We start from the raw sequence: 21,786 nt of genomic DNA on the forward strand, positions 1-21,786 counted from the left end.
CGGGTTTAGCTTCTCCCCACCAGGAAATGTCCACATGCTCCCAAAGCCCCAAGAGGTGGAAACGGGTTACTCGTTGATTTGAGCTAAATTTCTATTGCTTTGAGACTTTGAAAAATGGCGGATTGGGGGCCAGTGGAGGGAAAAACAATTGCTGTTCTAATGGCCAAGAAAAGGGACTCACCACAAATATGTTCATAAAAAGGGCCTGCTGTGGCATTTAGGAATTGGGGGGCAGGGCATGGCTGTTCAAAAAAGACAGGTTGTCGGGAAGTGTTTAATGGGAATTCAGCATAAAATGACACGCCTGATTAAGGCAAGCCATGGTTCCAAATGAAAACAGTTGTCACAAATTAATTTTTCCAACTTTCGACCTGGCACATGTGAGGTTTACCTCATACATAGGTCGTGTCCAACTTGGCAAAGAGCATGGAATACTGCCCAGTTCTTGGTGTATAGGCACCCATTTTCCCTCTCTGATGAGTGTTAACTTTTTGGTTAAATTGTAGAGACAATTGTCTCTTGCCTTTCTACTAGCGTCTCTTTAGCCCACAGTGGCCGCTGTGTCTGCCGAGGCTCGCAGAAGGATGACATGCTTGCGGGGTCGGTGAGTCTGCCTTCACTTGGGCATTTTCATTTACTAATTCATTCATTCAGTATTCATGTACCGAATGCCTGTGTGCCCTGCGAGGAGCTGTGAGGTATAAGACATCGCTACTCCCTTGGAGGGTCTTACAATCGAAACAAACCCAGAAAGTCAACAAGTGAGGGCTCCAACCTAGCTGACCAGTCAAATCAATGCTTACATAAAATTATTGTGAGTTCTGATAATTAAGCTGCAGAAAACCCAGAAGGAACTGCTTGGGTCAAAACAAACAACCATGTCTAGAGAGTCGACAGACACAATCATTCAGCTATCTGTGAGGCTGAAAATCTATACCTGAAAGCAGTGATAGAGTCTTTTGTAGGCCCCGAGTGGCCCCGTGGTGGTAACACATCAATTTCCATCTGTCTCCAGGAAGTGTAGCCCGAAGGGGGTCGTTGGCTTTTAGAAGGGACTCCAGTGGCCTGGGGTGGTGGAGAGAACAGCTCTCTCTTTTCTGCTCCGTGTAGAGGCAAAGTATGTCTTCCAGAATCTTCCAGGACTGAAAAGTCTCTTCTAGGAGAGGCTCAAATTCTCCCATCTAACCTCTGAATCCTCTGTGTGTCTCAGGTTTGTGTGCTGAGGGCAGGGTGAGAAAGTGTTTGTAGTTTGTAACTAGAGATCAGGATACATCGCAAACTACTTTCAGCTTAGCTTCAGTCTTCCATCTTAGCTTCTAGGCTTCCCTCCATTTTAACTTCAGTCCTCCATTTTAATCCTGAGCTGTCATCCATCTTAGGTCCTGAGCTGCCCTCCATCTTAGCTCTAACCTCCATCTTGGGTCCTGAGCTGCCCTCCATCTTAGCTCTAACCTCCATCTTGGGTCCTGAGCTGCCCTCCATCTTAGCTCTAGACCTCCATCTTGAGTCCTGAGCTGCCCTCCATCTTAGTTCTGCTACTCCATCTTAGATACCGAGCTGCCCTCCATCTTCTCTCTAGTCCTCCATCTTAGGTCCTGAGCGGCCCTCCATCTTAGTTTCTGTCCTCCATTTTAAATCCTGAGCTTTGAGCCTCTTTTTCCTTAACATAATACACAGAGACTGTGGATATTCAAATAGTATAATTAATTCGCAGTCATTGTAGAAAGAAAAGCACACTTTGCATCCCAGAGTTCTATTTCCAATTTTCCTTTCGCAAATACTTTTTAATCTATTTGTTACCCTTGGAACAGTGTCTTATATAGGTCTGTAATTCTCAGTACATGACACATGACCTTTGTATATTTTTTAAATGCGTGTGCATACAAATAAAGACTTTTTCATATAAGATAAAAGGGAGGTGATTTTGTGTAGATGAGTGAACTGAGGGTTCTCCCAGATAAGAGATTGGTTTTGTTCCTTAATGAGAAAAAAGCACAGCTATAGCATCATGTAGTTTTTGGCTTCTTGTTTGTGACATTAAAATACTCTACACTTAGAATGAAAAATTATTGTGAGTGAAAATCCTCTGTCAGGTCTTAAATTGAAATCTATTTGCCAGCTTAGAAAAAATCAGTTGCCCGATTTACTTTGAAAACATCCTTTATTACAAGTTGCTGCCTCTGTAAGTCAATTAGTTAAGTGTAATTACCTCCCCTCCCAACCCCCCATACACACACACCACCTCTGTTGCATCTAGACCATTCTATAAGTGTATCTTGAAAGCTTTTTCCATCTTAAGAGAAATTATTTCCAGGAGATGAGGACTCCAGGCTCAGAAAACTTGAGTAAGGTGAAGGGCTCACAGCTGGAACTCAGGCCTTGGCTTCAGATCCCCCTTTCAAAGAAATCTGAAATGAAGGTGCCTGAATTTTGCATTCTGGGTGGTTCAGGGATGAGCCTCTGGCAAGTCTGAGAAGTGGGGATTTGGCCCCAGGCCCCTCACCTCCCTGCAGGTGGCTGTGTTCTGTTCAGTTAATCCTGTTAGCTGGCAAAGGCTTAGAGGCTGCCCTTAAGGGACATTTACATTTTAATAAAGAGCTCTGTGAGGCCCCACAGCTGAGAGAGTCACCTTTTTAATAGTAGAGTCTGTCCATAACATTAGCATTCTAAAGGGAGATATGGTCCCAGCCAGCACCCTGTTCTCTCAGGCTCAGCTCCCCAGGTACCAGTAGTGGGTTCTGCTCAGCAGTGGTGGGAGGGGGGACCCAGCAGAGCCACAGAGTTAGGGTACCTGAGTGTTTCCTCCTCCAGTGGCCAACAAGCCCCATGTTTTTCTTGGGGATCCACCACACAAGGGACTCACAGTAGACAAAAGGCCTGGGTGCTCTCCACTTGCTTTGCTTTCTTAAAAACAAAAGCCCCCCAAAAGTCAGGGGGATTGGGGAGCTGGAAGGCAGAGGTCAGGCCAGCAAAAAATCCAGCAGTGTAAACAGCCTTGTTGCTGGCAGTGTTGGTCCACAGCCCCACAGCCTCACGGCCTCGGAAGACTGGAGCTTAGAGACACGGGGTTGATTTCACACCTTGGCTTTGGGTTACTGGGAGGCTCATTAACAACTAATGATTCAGCCCAGGGAGGCCTGACTGCCCTTCTGGCTAGCCAGGCATTAGCTTAGCTGCATGGAAGCCCTAAGCCTGCCCCCGAGGAACTGAATGGGGCTTTCCGACATGTCTGATCTTTAGGAAAAGGAAATTAGGCTAATTTTGAAAGCTCCTGACATGTGAATTTCCTTAAAATGTTAAGTGGTTGACGGCTGGGATGAATATTGTGAATTCCTCGCATGATAGGTGTTTGAACGTATGTCGTGGCTTCCGCCGTGGAGCTCACAGCCGCCAGGCCTGTGGGCGCCTTTTTTTCCCCTCTCCTTCCTTGTCCTTCTTTTCTACATTTCTTTTTCAAACGTGTTTTTCATACACGTGAATAGGGCCCCCACCTGACATGTTCCTTTCGGAAAGCCTGGGCAGCGCCAACAGGGTCAGAGGGACATTTACACCAAACAGGGGTGAGGCCGCTTGAGCCCCCCCCACCCCCAAGCCCCGCGGTGCCTGTGACAGGCAGGAGCTCCTGTGGCCAAGGCTGGGCCAGGGAGGAGGGCATTTAATTATGCGTGTGAGTTGTAGTTTCCAGTACACACACACACACACACACACACACACACACACACACACACACACACACACACACACACACACACACAGAGGCCGGTGAAGCCTTAAGCCCGTAGCGACGCTGAACGTGAGGCCGTGGGTTTCATCTCCCAGCCCCACAGACTGTTCGCCTCCTGCTAAACAGCTCCCTCCTGCCCCCGGACGCTGCTTGGGGAGAACCCGGCCCGCGCTGCCTCCGCGGTGACCCTGCGGGGCCTGGCCTCCAGGACCCTGCTGTGGCCCTGAGACCTGGGTGGGGGTGACACTCCCCCCTCCCCCGTTCAGAGTCGGCTTAGAACGCTCTGCTTTCAGCTGAAATTTCCATCAGCAAAGGCCTGATTTCAGGCAGAGAAAGGACCACTTTAGCAAATGAGAGAAGAGGGATGAGAGGCCGTTCTAGCCGCAGCCATGCCATTTCCCTGACAGCACCTTAATTATGATGAAAGAACAAGATGTTTTTTGGTTTTCACAGAGGAGGCCTGCGGCAGGGGAGGGAGGGGCCTCTGACAGATGTGCGCCGCCAGCCCCCGGCAGAGCATGTGCCCAGGGCGCCATGGCCCCCACCTCACGGCCTGGGTCCTACCCAGCGGTCCCGGCTCCCCTGGCCCCTCAGCCCAGGGGAAGGGCGACTAGGAAAGGCCACAGGGCCGGTGTTGGCTCGCCCCTTCCCTTTGGGCAGCCGCGGAGCCCGTGTTCTGCCCCCACGCCTGGCGAACCGCGGAGCTTTGGGAGCTCACGCCCGGTCGCTGAAAGGGTGTTTTCTCTCAGGTCAGGGGCACGGGGCGAGCGGTCATTTGAGGGCCTCTGAGCTGGAGGGAGCGCCAGGCAGGCCTGGGCCCGAGAATCAGGGGAGGGGCCTGTTCCCCCCAGCCTGTTGCAGCCTCAGGCCTTGAATCCACAGGAGGCACCCCCACGGGTAGCCGCACCCCCAAAAGATGGCCCTGGGGTTCCAACTGCAGCGTTGGAAGAGAAATAAACACGAGTCCTAGACTCTCAGCTGAGGAGAGACATCTCCTGGGGACAGGAAGGGAGGAAAGAGCAGCAAAGAGCATCCAGGTTAGCTGTGGGTCCTCAGGGAGGGAGGGCGTGGAGGAAGGTGCGCAGACCATGCCCGTGCCTGCTTCCCTGCCTCCCCCACTGCCCGCGGGGCTCTCGTGACAGCCAGTGCAGCCAGTGTGGAGGGCCTGGGCGCAGAGGCCCAGGCGGAGGGTGACGGCACCTGCCGTGGAGCTGCTGTGCGTGACCGAGTCACACGCTATCTGTTCTGGCGGTGTCTGCGAGCACCTCGGTCCGGGATCCGACACCCATGGGCACTACCCCCCTCAGAGGCCCCCCCTGTGGCACCTTCCCCCAAACAATCCGTGATTATTATGGGGGAGTCCTTTCCCCCTCACTTAGCTGTCACGCGCTGCCGGAGGCTCCTGATCTGGGTGATCAGTAACGGGCGGGCGGCTGCACGACAGCCGACTTTGTGGCAGGTGAACTGTGGACACTGAGAACAACCATTTTATTCCTGGCATTTAGCTAGAGGATTCACAAGCAGAATGCAACCTCCGCAGAATCTTCCGGGAGGGTCAGTGGTCTTGGCACCGCCAGCCGCTACTGCAGGGAGAGGCTCTCTCTCCCCCAGAATAACTGCAGCCTCCAGCCAGCCGAGCCGAGATGCAAATTCCTTCTGTAGCTGCCGCGGTTCTGCCTGCCACCGAGGTGGAGGCACCGTGATCGGGCTGATTCCCACGGAAAATGCTCGAAAAACCTGTGGAAACCCGCTTTGTCCTTGGCCACTTGAAAGATAGCGTGAGGAGCCGGCAGTTCAGTGTCGGGGAGAGCCTGATGACGACCCTGAGGGGTGGAGAGACCTTCTTTCTGAGTGGTTTTAGGGAAAAACAGACAAATAAGAGGTAGAGGCTTATGAGGGATCCGAGCCAGCTCATGCGAGGAGCCTGTGCCTTCTTAATGTCAGAACGAGGAAAGCGGATGAGGCTGTCCCCCCCTCTTAGAAATAAACAGGTACCTTGGGCAAGGAGGGGATTTCGTTCTGAGTAACGAGGGCTGATCCGGCCGAGACCCGCTGCGGGTCCTCAGGCAGGCGTTGCTCTGGGGGAGATCAGAGGCTTCCTGACTTAGGCTGTTCACATTTTATAGAGTGCTAACCAGAGGCCCCAGCGCCTCCTGGCAGTGACAAAGCCAAGTAAACAAGAACAATATAACCTTTAAAAATCCATTCTTTCTGCGCGGCCTTGCCTGGCAAATTTTGAGTCATTTAGCAGAACCTGAAAACTCGGGTTTTCATTGCTAGGAAAACACGAAGCTTCCCAGGCGTTCACAGGGCTGTTTGTCGCCCACAAATTTCCCATTCTGGTGACCTTTTGGACTTGAGTTTTTGTCTTCTTGACACTGAAGCAGCCAATCAATGTGGTCGAAAGTTCAGTCCTGAAAAGGCAGGACAGCCGCCGGCCGCCTGAATATCTGAGGAGCCGCTGGCCGGCCGCCTCTGCCGACCCCGGCACGGCCCGCAGGGAACTGACTTTTAGGAATCGGAGGGCACAGCCCAGAAGCCGGGAGGGCAGGCGGCCGGGGCGCGGGGCTCTGGCCCTCCCTGCAGCGGCGTGGGGAGGAGGAGCAGCGCAGCTGGTCCCCGCAGGCAGGGGAGAGGGATCTGGAGTCGGGCTGGCTGGTGCGGGCGGCCATCTTAGGAGTGAGAGGCAGGCGAGCACCTGCCTTCATTGTGTCTGAGGCGGCCGCCAGCTCGCTCCAGCCAGGGAGAAATAAGTGTTGCTTCTACACAAAAGAAAAAATGTCCACAATTCAGTTTCTTGAAAAAGCTGCCTGCCACAGCCTCCGCGCCGGGGTTAGAGCATCCGTCTGCTCTCCTTGCTCAGGCTAGGACTTGCCCCTGACCTTGCCAGGGGGTAAATCGGCAGGGGCGGGGGACTCCTTGACACACCCCCTCCTGATTTGGGGTCTCGTTTCTTCTCTTTGCAAACATCCAAGAGCAAAGCACGACGTCACCCCCAGATCCTGTTTCTAGCCGGCCCCACTTGCATTCTCTTCGGGGTGCAGGCAGGGCAGAGCGGCTGATGTGTTCAAACCCCCAGAACCCTTGGCCTCCATCCTTTATTTTAGTTACAGTCACAGGACTTTGAAAATGTGTTTTCAGCAGTGTACCACGTACTGAGGATTGGGGGATCAAGAATGGATGACTTAGATTTACTAGTAGTCCCATTAAGCAGACCTCAGAATTCTAGTCACAGGGCTTCACTGGACAAATCGATGTCGCGTTTCTGAAAGGAGAAGAGTGTCCGCTGGGTGATTTCACAGAATTGTCAGGGTACGTGGGGACTCGAGGACCAGAAATTAGTGTGATTTTCTTTGTCCGGGGTCTGCCTGCTGCGAGGAGCTTTTTCCCTCCACTTGCACATTTGCCGTCTTGCCTTACGCATTTTTAGAAATCGCGTGTATGTTCTTTCTCTCAAAATTGCTTCTACCTTTGGCATCCATTTTAGAAACTGAATTTTGCCGTAGTGCTCTCCTTAGCTGTCTTCTCAGTGCTTCTTCCCCTCCTTTTCCTCAGCTCTTCCTCTCTGCCTGTGCACCCTCAGTAAATCTACACAGATCGAGCCGACAGGGTATTATGCCAGGTTGAGGCAAATGCATTTCTTTAACGGATTGAAGAATGTAGGAGAGAAGTGAATATCCAGGTATTTTATGTCCCGGATGGAGACGTTGTGTCCGGGAAGCACAGGCTTAGGTGCAGTGTGTTCTTCCCATTCTGCCCTCATCTAACTCGAGGCAGCTCACTGAAGGCATGGATTGCGAATAAGTACCGATTTGGTGACTAGAAAGTGGCATGTGCGACTTGCTTTTGAGGCTGACAACACCTTTAGGTCTGCCTGCTCTGGGCCACCTGTAGTGTGGGCTGATGACATCATGATCAGACTTTGGGGTCAGTTAGGGCTCCTGGAGGCTCTATGTGCTCTGAGTATGTGCTCTGACAGGCACATGTCCTTGGCACCCCGCTAAGTTTCCTGTCAACTTTCTTCGAGAGGTTCCCCACTGCTCTGCTTTTCAAAGCAGCTTTGAGTTAGCTGACACCTTCACCCATGTGAGTGGGAAGCATCTAGTCTCCAAAAAGTGGGGGGTCTGGCGCCATCAGAGCCAGCTCTCTACCCAGCAGCCACGTTGCACCCTCTTGCTAGAAGATAGGGTTCTGGGGTCTTTGGGGTTGCGGGGGGCGGTGTGGACCAAGGAAAGTTGCTCTGGTGTCCACCAAGGCTGGATACAACACAGCCTAGCACCCTGCCCTCTGCAGACCAGGGCAGCCTGTAACGTTCAGGGTGCCCCCCCACCGGCCTGCTGACATCGCACCAGCCCCACGGCGCTCTTACACTGGCGAGTTCCCTTGAAGGTCTGCCACCTTCACAGGTGACTGCTGATTTCTCACCTGGTTGCTCCTGGGACTCAGGGAGACCTTTGCTCCCGGGCCCTCCTTCCCGGGGCTCCAGCCTCTGCGAAAGGCTAGGTTGCTGGAGTTTTTATTTCTTGGTGTTAGGTCACTGCAGCCCTGGGATAAAAATAGGTGTAATTAGTATGTTAGAGATTAGACTCTACATTTCTAGCTTTGTGCCACTTCCTCTAATAATACCAATTTTGGTGACACATTTCCTCGAATCCCGGGCTGGCTTTGGTTGCTAAAATCCTCAAACAGCAGATTATAGGACGGACCTGTTTGCTTTTAAAACCTAGAAGGGCTGGGCCCTGATTAGATCTCCCCACTCCCGCTTTCTCTCTCCCGCCTTCAACGCCTGTCTTGATTTTCTTGTTTCGTGTTTAGGGAGCAGTGACTTCACTCTCCCCCAAGGCTGGTTTTTTTGTGGCAAGCTAAGCAGACTCCGTCTTCTGTGTCTGTGCTCCTGGCTGCTCCAGAGTCCCCACAATGGTGGGTGGGGGGACGTGAGTGAGGCACCCCCTGTGTGAGCCGAGCAGGGCACCCATGGGCCCCACCTGTTACCTGAGCCAGGCTTCAGAATTCGGCCACGAGGGCCACACGAGAGCCTGAGCCCAACAGGAGCAGGTCGGTGATTCCCGTTCCTCAGAAGCATCATTCCGGGGTCTTGCCGCTCACCTCTTGCCCCTTAGGGGAGCTCGTGGGGGTGGGGGTATAATTGTAATTTGCTGGGCTCCTGGGATTCCCCAATTCTGTCTCTCTAAGACCATGTCTTGTACTGGGGGGCGCGGGGGACAGGGAAGTCAGGCTTCCTTCCCTCGTCTTGTGTCCGTACCTGCGTGGCAGGTGCTGCTTTCTACAGGTGGGCGGCTTCAGGTCTTGCCCCTTCTCGCGGCAGCTTGAATTAGCCTCCACCCTTGGTGAGTCTTAATTTACAATTAAGGGCCGAGAGGAAAAAGTTCATTAATCAGATCTTCTCGCTTATGTAAATGGCCCCCCAAAGCCACACACCTTTTTCATCTGCCCCCCAGTAGCTGCGCCCGCGTCACCTGGGTCGCCTGGTCTGAGCTGCGAGGCGCTCGCGGGGCGCTGGCAAGCTGGCTCCCTACCTTCGGAAAGAAAGGGGCTATATTTAGTCTTTAAAGCAAGCCTGCTTCGTGTTCTTTGTAAAGTCAGCGACATTCTTTCCATTTTTTCGGTGTAATTAGCACAAAAGGAGCCGTAATCTGAGAAGGTAGGAGAGACTAGAGCCACCGAGAGACAGGAATGTTCAAGAAATCGGGCAGAGGCCGTTTTCCCAGTGCTGGGCGGCCCGCAGGCCCGGGACGTGGCTGTGGGCAGAGCTGAGGTCTGCAGCTTGTAAAAACATCTCCTTTTCATCTGAGCCCCAGACTGCTTGCACATGCTCGATGCTTTGGCAGGATAGTTTGCCCCCTCAGAACTTCCAGAGGTCAGCAAAGACCGAGAAAGCCACGGTGCCGCCGGGCCGCTCACAGGCCAGGGGGCGTTGGCGAAGGCGCAGGGCCCTCGGCTGCGTTTGGACCCAGTGGAGGCTGAGTAGGAAGGAGCAGGGGCGCCCGGAGGGGAGCCCCGTGCATGCAGGAGGCCCCTCCCTCATCTAGAAGCCATGCTGTATGTGCCCCCATGGTGTGTTCCCCTCCAAATAAAAACCCAGGGAAAGAGGTGGAGCCAAACTGTAGTGACACGTTTCCCCCCTTCAGTCTCAGCGCGTGTGGGCAAACACGGAAAGACGGAAAGGTACCGAGATTTCTAGATGAAGTAAACGTGTGACTAATTATGTCACATTAATTGCTTAATTCAGGGTTTACCAACAGCAGACGGGAGTGGGCCTGGAAGGGGCCTTTCAGCTGCGGAGGCGACCGGCAGACGGGCCCGTGGCCCCTCAGAGCCCCGACTGAGCTGTCCCGAGCCGGGGCTGGTAACCAACTGCAAGGCTGTTTGCAAATGGTCACCCCCGTTTGCTTGGTCGGTGCATGAGGTAAAAACCTAAGACGAGAAGTTCTGCTCAGCAGTTGTTTTGCTCGTGTGTATGCACACCAGCCATGCTGAGCCGAGAGAAACTTATTACCTGATTCATTCTGAGTCTTCAACGCTCCACTCATTGTATGGGGCTAAATTCCAAGGATTGAAAACAAGGCGAAAAACTAAAATCTTTCAAATGAGCCTTTAAAGGGCTTCTTTGATCGCAGGTGATCTGCTTAGAGCCCTGCCATGCTCTTGGTTACCCCAACTTTTCTCCCCCCGTTATTTTTTTCAGTAAGACATTGGATCAGGGCGTCCTTTTAATGAGGGACCTTGTAAATAAAAGCGAAGGTCCTTGAACTAGCCCTCTTTGAATTATTCATCATCCTGGAGCCCAAGTTTCAAGTTCTGAGCCGCAGTTTTCCCATCACCTTAGTCTTCACAGATTTCCTCCCCAAAGAAAGCAAAAGTTTAGGGACATCAACATTCCCACTCAAGAGTCAGGCCATCTTCCATCTTTTTGCTGCTGCTGTGGTTGTTGTTACCCAGTTAAGATCTCCAGGGAGTGGGTCCATTGGCTGATGTCACCATGCCCCCCAATCCAAACTGCCCACCTAGAATCTTCAACCCAGCCTAACAGGTGCATTCTGTTATTTAGGCATAAGTTTTAAAAGGAACAGAGATGTGTGTGCTCTCTTTATGATCGTTTTCCCCTTTAAGGTAGACGATGGCTTTGTTAAAAGTCCACACCCACCCACATGGGGGTGCCGGGGATAGTGTGAGAAAGGCACTAGTGGTCTTGGGGACTGGGCCTCCCTGGAAACGGGAAACTCCTCTCAGGGATGGGACACCCCCCCCCCCCCCCCCGCCCAAGTCAGGACAGCTCTGTCTGCTATGGTTTTAAATAGATGCTTAGCTGGTGTCTCCAAGCCATTGACTCAGGACATTGGGTCCAGACCCATCAGCCCACCTGCCCACACATTCTATCTGGACGAGAGTATGTTCTGAATGACAGATTATCTTTCCATCCATTGAGGGAAATTAAATAGGGGAATTTCATATGGTCCTGTAGTTCATTCCTTGATCTCAAGTCTTCTGATAGGAAGTATCTCCTAATTTGCACATCAGGTTTGTTTTGAATGTAAGTTTAGGTGGCTGAAGTTACTAACTAGTGAATATGACAAGAAAAAAAAAATGCCTTGGGTGATGGCTATATTAGATTTTTCAGAACTTTTACATTCCTAAGTAAGAGAACCTTCTTATCAGGGATTCATTGGGATGAGGAACAGAAAAAGTAAAACCTGCTTTCATCCTCTCTCTGGCCAAGGTCGAGGTCACACTCACTCGTGCCCAGTGGGGCGCATCCAGCATGGCTTCCAGAGTGGCTTCATTTGCATTGAGTCACATTCAAACTCAATAGCTGTTTCAGTCATTCTATATAATTGAAGTGTAGGGTGTTCTTGAAAGGCGGAGCATTCTAGAAGTGTTACCAATGGCTATTAAAACCTCACAGCTAAGGTTACTGTTTTACTAGGGACCTCCTAGGCTTTTAAGAGAAAATTCTGACCATAGTCTCTCTGGGCTCTTGCACTGACCCCAACTAAGGCAAGGCCGAGAACACTCGTGTTCGAAAATCTGAGTGACATCTTGATGATATTGTCAGCATTCTAAGCTAGTAGCGAGTCTAGTGCCTCTAAAAGTAGATAAGACGCTCTTTCTCCAGAAGAGGAAAAGGCCAGGAACACGCCTGCCCATAAATGTGACGTTTATAAGGCTTCCCACTGCCACCCCGACGTGCGAATTCCTTGTTGTAAAGTACGCATTGTTGGGAAGAAGCCCAGCGAGGGCATCTATCTGTGGAGCATGAGGCGCCGTTTCTTTAACCAAGTTGTATCATCATGTCACCCAGTGTTTCAAGAGTGTGTTACTGTCCCAACTTGCTGGCCTTGGCATGAATCAAGTCACCTGAGCCTCTGCCACCCCCCACCCCCCCCGCCCCCCGGAGCTATTTTTCTACCTGGACCATACTGGTCCTGGGCCCCTGTCTGCAGCCTCAAGTCTCCACCCCTTCCCTCTCTCCCTGGGACCAAGGAGAGGTCCCTTCCATTAGAAAACTGGTCTGGACTGTCCCAAGAATTATGCTAATGGATGGCTCCATTCTCAAGGCACAGACCGGGTGCTGAAAAGGTAATGGCCTATGAAAATAAATGACTAATTCCTGTAAAAAGGTCACACGCCCCGGCCTCCAAGTTCAAAAGCCTTTTTTTAAAAATTAAACTTTTAAGGCCCATGTAGGTCAAGTGCTAGACCGAAAACTGTAGACAGTGTCAGCTCCCCACGCCAATTAAGTAAAATCTCATCTTTCACTTTGTGTCGGGTGAAAACAGAAAGCAGAACCGACCACAGACGAGCTTGTGTTTCAGAGCCCCGAGTGTCGCTTGCTTACCTGTACACCCTTCGGTCCACCTGCTGTCATCTATTTACAAAGTAAATGTCTTATTTGTCCATCCGTGCTTGGTCATAATAAAAATATAGGTGAAACCTACACTTCGGGGAAAAAAAATAAAACCTTCAGGGCTGGCCTGCTGCTAGGTTGGAAGTTGAAATAAAGCCTGACCTTGCTTCATACATTTCTAGGACAATAGTCCCAATTGTCCTTGCTTGGAACATGTGTCCGTATGTGACATGGGACTGCTTCAGTCCCTTCAAAGTTGGGGGGCCATAGCTCTCTAGAAGGGTGAGTCAATGCAGGGACTCCGGAAGTAGGACTCCTGGTCATGCTCACTATGGGGGTGTGCGGTGTCGAGGTGGTGGGAATGACTCTTGACCTTGTTCGTCTTAAATGCAACGCGCTCGTGTGCGGCCACATTGGCGGCAGAAGGAAGGCCCCGTGGGGGAGTGAGCCTCACCACAGTCTCGTGCACCAGTCTTTTAAAATGACAGTCAATGAAGAATCCAATTCCACCGAGACATTTTTATTTAGTACAGAGAGAGCGACCGCTCGGCCCTGCCTTCAGCTAGTTTCTGTTCCCACCCGCGTGGGGGCCCCTCTCCGCCGCCCCCCGGCCCGCCGTGGCCTCCCTGTGGGCCTGGCAGGCGGGCTGCCGGCCTTCTCCGCGTCGCCTGCTTTCCTTGGGTGGGAACTGGAAACCCACAGCACCGGTCCCTGTGAAGTTTTCTCCTTCCCCCAAAGAGGGTATACTTTGGCCCCCGCGTGGAGGGGACGCGGGGAGAGGACAGCCGGGCGGGCAGCAGCTGCAGGAGGCTCTGGCAGGCAGCGCGGCTTCCTGCTCGCCACTCCAAGTGTTCTTTGGTGACTTTGTCTGTTGTCCTTTCAGATCCGTAGAGAGCCCTTGTAGGATGGGGGTAGAGGAGCACCTGGAAGGGCCAAGAAAAATAATAGGTGATCTTCACGTCACACGTTTTCTCACTTAGCCCGACACGGCCGGGGGAAGCGGGATTTCAGCTGTCCCCGCACGGTCAGCAGCGACTGGCCATTGCAAAGCCCAGACGGTGCAGCCCACCCGCCGGGGCCCCCGGGGGCTCTGGGACCGGCAGGGGCTTCCCGGCGGGTGGGCTTTCTCCCTCCTGCGCGCGCCCCCTCCAAAAAAGCAAAACTAAACAGAACACGCAAACTTTTCTTGAGTCGTGCAGGAGTGGGGGACGCGGGACGGGCCGCCCGGCGGGGCTTGTCGCCTCCCTCGGCCGCGGGGTCCGCTCCCCGCCAGGCAGTGGCCATGTCTTAGCCTCCTTGCCTCGCTGCCCCGGCTCACCTGCGCACAGGTGGGCGGTGTGGCCCCAACACGTACTGAATGAATGAATGAATGAATGAATGAATGACCGGGTCGCCCTGAGCCGGCACTCAACCAAGGTCCGGGACGCCGAGCGGCGGGGACTTGGGGCGCCGCCTCGCCCGTGCTCTCTCCTGCATCCTCGCGCGCCGCGAGCGCGTGTTTACTGGGACCTCAAACAAGTTCACGTTCAATAAACTACTTTTCCCTCTGTTGCAGGGGCAGCCCCGCGGCGCCCGGGCCGGGCCTCCGCCGCCCGCCGCCGCCGGCCACTCTCCGGCCCGGAGGACGCCGGGCACCCCGACTCCGCCGCCGCGTAGCGTGTCCCCGCCGGCGCCGCGCGCCCTCGCCCCGCTCCAGCTGCGCCGCCCGCCCCGCGCGGGCTCCGCGTCCCCGGCTCGCCGGCACCTACCGCCGCGGGCGCGCGCCGCCGGGTGGGGGGTCCCCGCGCGCGCCGGCCGGAGCCGGAGGTAAGAGGCGCGCGGCGGGGAGGCCGCGCCGGCGCACGCTCTGCACGCCGCCCAGGGCCACACCACTCTCCGAAAATCGGGAGGCAGGTCTGGGAGGCGGGGTCGAGCGCCCCCCGCCTTGGGCGGCCCCGCGCCCCGCGACGCGGCGCCCCCGCGCCCCCCGGCCGCGCCCGCGCCGCCCGCACATCGGCCCGCACCCCCGGGGTGCGCGGCGCCCCGCTCCGGCGCGTCCCCGGCGGGCCGATTTTTCGGCTTCCCCTTCGCTTTATAGGGGCCGCCGCCGTGGGCCGGTCCGCTCGGGCCGGGCGTCATCGGCGGGTGAGGCGCGCGGCGCGCGGCGGGGACTCTCAGTCGCGTCGGCACCGCGGAGCGGGCTGCGTCAGGTGGCCGGCCCGGCGCTGTCCGCTCCCCGCTGGCCCCGGCTCGGGCTGCGGCGCGGCTGCAGGACCCCGGCGGGGCGGCGGGCGGCGGGTGCGCCCCGCTCTCTGTAAGTCCGGCCGCGCTCCGCGGGCGTGCGAGTCCCCGGCGCGGGCGACACCGCCGGGCCGGGCCGGGCCGGGCCGGGCCGGGCCGGGGCAGCGCGCCCTGCCCCGCGCCGCCGGGCGCCCCGACCCGCTCTTTTCTCTTTTTCCCCGCGGCCGCGCGGGCCCCGAGCCCGACGCCGAGCGCCTGCGGGGAGCGGCGCGCGCGAGCCTTCGCGCCGCGGCACTTTTCTTTTTTGAGTTGTTTGACATTTCTCGGGGCTTTTTGGTTCCTCGCTGTCGCCGGGTGCTTTTTGGTGCGCGCTCGCCCCTCTGCCGTCGGCTCGTCTTTTTGGCGCCCCGTCCCCGGCGGCCGCCGCCCTCGGCGGGCCGGGCCGGCGCAGCGCGGATCGCCGCGGAGCCCCCGACACGGGGCGCACGGGGGCCGGACAGCCCGAGGCCGGGGGCCAGCAGGGCGCCCCGCGGCGGCCCCGCCAGCATGCTGAGGATGGCCCTGCGGATCCGAGCGCGCGCGGCGGGGAGCGAGAAGCCGCCGGCGGCTGCCGCCGAGGGGGCTGCCGAAGCTGTGGCGGCGGCTGCGGCGCTGGCCGAGCCGAGCGCGCCGCCCGCGCCGCGGAAGAGCGGGACCCCCGGGACGAGCGGGAGCCCCGCGACGAGCGGGAGCCCCGCGAAGAGCGCGCCCCCCGCGAAGAGCGCGCCGACGCCGGCGCCCGAGCCCGAGCGGCTGCTGACCGACAAGGAGCGCAGGAAGCTGGAGAAGAGGCTGCGGGAGCAGCGGCGCAAGGAGGAGAAGGCGCGCGACAAGGAGCGGCGCCGGCGCGAGAAGCGCGAGAGGCGCGAGAAGGCGCAGGAGCGGCGGCAGCAGCAGCAGCGGCCGCGGCGCGGGCCGGGAACCGACGCCCCGGGGGCCGCCCGCGCCCCGGGGGCCGCCGACGCCGCCGCCAGCGACGCCGCCGCCGAGGGCGGCGCGGGGGGCGCCGGCGGGGCCGCCGCGGGGGGCGCCGGCGGGGCCGCGGGCGCGAGTAGGGCCTGGGCCGCGTGGGGCGCGGACTCGGGCTCCGAGGACGACGCCGACTACTACCGCGCGCCGCGCGTGGGGGGCGTCGTGTGGCGGCCCGGGCCGCGCAAGGCCGGCGCGCTGAGCGCCCCGCTGCCGCTCGTGGTGCTGCTGGTGTTCTCGGTGCGCGGCCCCTCGTGGGCGCTCAGCCTGCTGCTGCGCCGGCGCGCCGAGCGGGGCCGCGGCTGCGGCTTCGTGTTCGGGGCGACCTGCTGCTTCCGCGTGTTCCTCGGCTGCGCCTTCTTCTCCTACCTGGGCGGCCGCGCCGGGCGCAGGGGCCGCGCGCGCCCCGGGGCCGGCGGCCCGGGCCCGGGCGCCCCGCGCCGGGGGCGCGCCGAGCGGCTCATCTAGCCGGGCCCGCCGCCGCCCGCCGCCGCCGCCCCCCCGGCCCGGGCGAGTGTGCTGGGGCGCGGGCCCCCGCCCGCGCCCCCCGCGGCCCCCCGCCCGCGCCCCCCGCCCCGCGCCCCCCGCCCCGCCGCCCGCCCCTTCCGCCCACCCGGCCCCGGGGCGCCGGGGGGCCGCGGCCGGGGGGTGGAGCGTCGGCGCCGCGCGAGGGGTCGGCCCCGGCCGGGGCCGCCCCCCCGGCGGGGGCCCCGGCCGGGGGCGGGGGGCGGCGCCCCGGGCCGGCCCGGGCCGGCGCGGGCGCGGGGACCCCCGCCCGGCCGCGCGCGCCCCCCCGCGCCGCCCTCCCGCCGGCGCGGCCGCCCGGCGGCTCAGGCCGCCGCCTCCTCGCGCCGCCCCCGCGCCCGCCCCCCGCCTCCCCCGCCCGCCGCGGCGCTTTTGGGTCGGGGCGGCGGGGCCCGGGCCGAGGCAATAAGAGCGGCGGCGGCGGCAGCGGCGCCAGCAGCTCCCGCGGCTCCTGCTCTCGCGCGCCTCGCCCGGCGGCGCCTGCGGCCCCCTCGGCTCCGGCTCGAGGGGCGGGGAGCGGCGCGCGGCCCCCGGCCCGACCGCCACCGCCAGCGCCCGCCCCGCGCGCCCCGCGGCCCGCCGCGCGCCCCCGCCCGGCGCCCCCGGCCCGCGAGAGGCCGCCCGCCCGCCCGCCCGGCCCCGGCCCCGGCCCCGGCCCCGGCCCCGGCCCCGGCCCCGGCCGCGCCCCGCCGCCGCCATGGGCTGCCTGGGGAACAGCAAGACCGAGGACCAGCGCAACGAGGAGAAGGCGCAGCGCGAGGCCAACAAGAAGATCGAGAAGCAGCTGCAGAAGGACAAGCAGGTCTACCGCGCCACGCACCGCCTGCTGCTGCTGGGTAAGGGCGGCGGGGCCGGCCCGCCGGCCCGGCCCGGCCCGGCCCGCCCGGCCCGCCGGGGCCCTCGGCGCCGCGCCCGCCCGCCCGCCCCCATCCCCGCCCCGCGCCCCGCGCCCGGCCGCCCGCGGGCCCCGCGGGGCGCGAGGGGCTCCGGGGCGCGTCCCGCCGCCGCGGCCGGGGGGAGGGGCGGCCGGGCCGGGCCGGGCCGGGCCGGGCCGGGCCGGGCGGGCGGGCGGGCGGGCGCGCGAGGCCGCGGGGACAGGAAGCCGCGGGGACCCGCCTCCGTGGGGCGCGGGGGGGCCGCGCCGGGGCCCGGGGGGCGCCGCGGGGGGCGGGGGGCGCCGCGGGGGGGCGGGGGCGCCGCGGGGGGGCGCGGCCGTCGTGGCGCCGGGGCGGGGGGCGCGCGGCGCGGCGCGGCCGGGGCGCTCGGGGCGGGCGCGGGGGTGCGGCCGGGCCGGGCCGGGGACCCGGGCGCGGGGCCGGGCCGGGGCCCCGGAGCCCGAGCGCCGAGCGCCGGGGGAGCCAAGTGACACGTCATTTTTACAGTATGACCTTATTTTCCCCTCCAGACGCGCAGCTCGCTCGAAAGAGACGAGAATTCGCGGCGGCCGCGGCCCCCCCGCGGGGCGCCCCCCGACAGGCCGCGGGCGCGCGCTCCCCGCCGGGCGGCCGCGCTGGGGTGCTTTGTGCAAAAAGGGGAAAAAAAGGACATTCAGAGCAGATAGCGCTGGAAAATGACATTTGTCTGGAAATGGCTTCTTGGTCTGGAAATGGCGTGGCGGCGGCCGTGTTTGTCCTCTCGGGGGGAGGGGGCGCGGCGCTCGGGGGAGACTTTCTTTCCAGGTGGAAGGCGCCGAGGAGACACTAATGAGTTGTTTGTCAAGTGACATTTGGTTGTTTGGTTTGGGGTTTTCTCCTCTGATTGCGGTTTTTCGTCTTTGGCCAAAAAAAGAGGGGGGGGCAGTGGGGGGACTCTCAGGAGATGGCCTTCCCTCCCCTTTTTCCCTTTGAGGTGCTGCTTTGGGGATAAAACAAAAGAAAAGAAACGTAACCTAAAAGAAAGGGTCGAGATGACAGGAATTACACAAGCATTAATGAGCGTGGAAGTTTTCCACTTCCTCGGTGATTTGGGCCTCGGAGTTAATTTGTGAATTGGCGGGTGCAGACCTCGCTCACGGTCACATCCCAACCAAACAGCTCGATTATGAAGAATAAACGTGCAAAGGGCTGGTTTTTTTCCTCTGGTGGTGTCGGTTTCTTTGTTTGCTTTTTTTGTTTTGTTTGTTTGTTTTCTGATGGGTCAAGTCTTTGTTCTCCGGGGTCCAGATTTATATAAAGCAGAAAATTATTACGTGAAAATAAGTCTTTCGGGTGCTTATGTATTTGCAATTGAAACAATCTCATGGTATCACGCTGTGGTCTTCTCTCAAACTTCCAAAAGTAAAATTATGCTATGTGAATATTAATATGCATCCAATTTGATTTCAAAGCATCAGCCTAGAACAGTCTAGAAGCCTCCCCAGGAAGGCTGCCTCGCCAGCTCCACACTCACTGAAAACAAGGGAGCTGCTAATAGACCTTAAATTTTTAACACCTTTGGTGCAGTGATTACAAAGTCTCCACTTAATTTGAGACTGTTACTCTGACACACCTTGCATCACTGTGGCTAACCTGCCCCAGGTGCTCGAGTGCGCATTGGCTACAATTTATCAGGATTTCTACAATTTATCAGGATTTCTTGACAGCCCCAACCGCTGGGCCTAAGTCAGTGACACCTTCTTTGCCAAATAATGCTCCCCCCCACCGCCAAGAGGAGACTAATCAATACCCCAAGGTTTCTTTGTACCCCAAGGCCTTACAAATTGAGTGACCAACAGCACCACAAAAGCTCTTGCAGTAATTTTTCAGCCCCGTTCTCTGATTTCCTAAATGAGGAAACTGAGGCACCGGCCTGCTGGTGCCAGGAAAAGGGAGGGGTCCACATGTTGCCACTGCTGAAGTAAGAAAACTGGCAAGTCTGCTGAGCACCGTGTAGTCTCCTCTTGGAATCTCTTAATAGTGCCTTGAATATTTTAATTTACGAGTCAGGTTCATTAAGATCGAGTGTTTGCTTTGAAATCAATGTTTCTGTGGAAACTAATTTTACCTTTTGCAGATATTGATCACAGCCTCGTGAAAAGGCAAGCGAAGGAGGAATGCTTTGCTATCTGGGCAGTAAAAAAAAAAGATTAAAAGTGAAAAAGAAAGAAAAAAAAAGGGGGGGGGTTAAAACCAAACGGGTTTGTGTGGGAGGAGGGCAAAAAAACTTCACAGGGATTACTGGGAGAGACCGTGCATTTGCAAACAAGAAATTAAAAAAAAAAAAAAAAAAACCAACCAAAGCCATCAAGCAATCCTCCTTCTAGCCGGGTGGAAATGTGTTTCTCCTATAAACTGTATTTTTACAAATGAAAGGGGATTTAAAATGGAGGCATGTGTTTCTTTAATGGGGAAGGGCTTGGGATATTTGAAAAATCAGTGGTTTCCAGGAATATTTTTCCTTAGGATGAAAATCTTGCCCTGCTCATACTCTCACAGTTGCATGTTAATAAGGTGGTTCTCCAGCCCCATTTGATATTACAGTGTGTTTTTCGAGAAGATGACAGAAAAATTGATGGTCTCCATTTTCCCCTGCAAACGTGGTGGTCCTATCCAGAGAGAATTTATCTTTAGAAAGATACAATTTGCAGGGGGAAGAGGGGGGGGAGTGGATCGCATGCAATGGTGCAGTTTTAGGGGGAGTGAACGCGGGATCCAGTCTTTGTGGCTGGGGGAGGGCGGGAGCGCGCTGCGTCAGGACGAGCAGACTGCGGCTGGGCATTGTTTGCGAATCCTGGGTGTCTTAACCATGAAACATCCGACAAACAACGAATTATGTGGCATCTACACTGATGGGGACGTTGTCCCGGGGAATGGTCACGTTCCAAGGATTCAGTTTCACGGTTTTCGCTTCAATTTTCAAACACCCCCCCCCCCCCAAAAAAAAAAAATTGCGTCATTCCTTCTGGGCCCCTTGGCTTCCCCACCCTGCAAATTTTCAAACAACCCAAAGGGGTGGGGGCGAACCAAAACCACCGACAAAACACCAAAACCTTTCATTCTTGTTATTCGGATGGTGAAATGCTGCAGGTCCACCCAGAGCTGGACTTTTTATTTCATTTCTCTGCGTCGAAATGGCCAAGAAAATGGCAAGCCTCTTATTTTGTTTGTTTGTTGCGTGTGGCTTCTATGGAGAACACAGTCCTCTCCCTGCCCAAAGTGTGTGCAATGCCTCCTCATAACCTGAGACTTACTTTCATTTTCTAGGTGCCGGAGAATCTGGTAAAAGCACCATCGTGAAGCAAATGAGGATCCTGCATGTTAATGGGTTTAATGGAGAGTAAGTGTCAAATCTGTGAAGGGCGAGGTCACACATTTTTACTAACCTTTAGGAAGTTTAGGTAGGGTGTGGGGCTGGGCAGCCAATTCTCACTTAGCTTTTTCAGCTTACATACTAGAAAACCCTGGGCAGAGCGTTTTAGGGATTCCCCCCTCCCTGCTCTTAATCGTTGGTGCAGAAGCTAATAATGATAAATAATCATGCCCCTGTGTTGTCGAGCTCTCCCCTTCCCTAGGAAATCAGCGCCTGGTTGGCCCCGTGACAGGTTTGCCGCAGTGAGTCTCCAACATGGCTGACACCGGCCTTGGCCACCCCTTTGTAGGCGAGGACGCTGACCGCTGCAGAGAGGGGTCCCCCACCCTGCGCTAGATTCTAGCGCAATGCGCCAATGCAGGATGCTGGGAACTCTCAGGGCGACGGTGTTTCCGTAATCCCACCTGAAGCGAAGTTGCAAGAGGCGGCCCTTGTTCATAATTCCTTACTTCCCCCCTTGGAATTAACATTAAGGGCAAATCATTGTTTCCCTTTTTTAAAAAAAATCAATAGTGTCGCCTAAAAAAAAGAAAACAAAAAAGGAAACCTGTAGGTGGAGGCAAGACCCGAGCTGGCCCTGCGGGCGAGGCCAAGGGGCACTTTTGCCTTTGAAAAGTCCTTGCAGGCCCTCGGGCCAGCGCCCGGAGACAAATACCGCAAGGGGCAGAAAGACGGAGAGAGCCCTCTCGGGCCGGGGCCGCACATGGGGTCACTCTTGCCATGAAGAATTCTCCCGCCTGGAGTTGATTGGGGACGGGGCAGTCCTTGGCAGTCCCTTCCTTTTGAGAGGGGGCTGTTGAGGCGGGGGAGTGCAGCTTCATTCCCTAAGCCCCCCGCAACACCACCAGGATAAACCTCGCTCCCCTAGTAAGCACCAGGGAAGTACAGATTTAATCACCTTTTGGGGGTGACTAAAAGGCAGTCTTTATGGAAAATTCTAGAATTCCTTAGATGGAGGGGGGAGGGAGAAAAGGATGACATCACCAGACAAATGGGCATTTTGGTTTAGAATGCCTTTTTTTTTTTTTCCCTTGAACCTTGAATTCAGAAGGACACGGGCTATTTTACCACTTTTCTGAAGGCCTCCCCGTGCTCAACAGGCATCTATTTGCTGTTAAGTCCGTCACCTTCAACTGTCACAAACCAATCCTGAAAT

General features: G+C 57.2%; 1 protein-coding gene and 1 long non-coding RNA gene across 2 annotated transcripts in view; one reads left to right on the forward strand and one right to left on the reverse strand.

Moving 5' to 3' along the window:
* The window catches only part of LOC119236959 (guanine nucleotide-binding protein G(s) subunit alpha isoforms XLas-like), a 49,805-nt gene that overhangs the window by 16,821 nt on the left and 11,198 nt on the right, over window positions 1-21,786 (forward strand). The window contains 1 exon segment of the mRNA XM_037500893.2: window positions 20,525-20,597. Within this exon segment, the coding sequence (XP_037356790.1) occupies window positions 20,525-20,597 (73 nt within the window).
* LOC119236992 (uncharacterized) overlaps window positions 13,052-21,786 on the reverse strand; it is a 38,360-nt gene continuing 29,625 nt past the window's right edge. Inside the window, exon 3 of the long non-coding RNA XR_005123168.2 lies at window positions 13,052-13,513. This is a non-coding gene — a long non-coding RNA (uncharacterized LOC119236992). The remainder of the gene's footprint in view (window positions 13,514-21,786) is intronic.

This window comes from Talpa occidentalis, unplaced genomic scaffold (genome assembly GCF_014898055.3).
Source record: "Talpa occidentalis isolate TD23 unplaced genomic scaffold, MPIMG_talOcc4v2.1 talOcc4.10, whole genome shotgun sequence".
Lineage (NCBI taxonomy): Eukaryota > Metazoa > Chordata > Mammalia > Eulipotyphla > Talpidae > Talpa > Talpa occidentalis.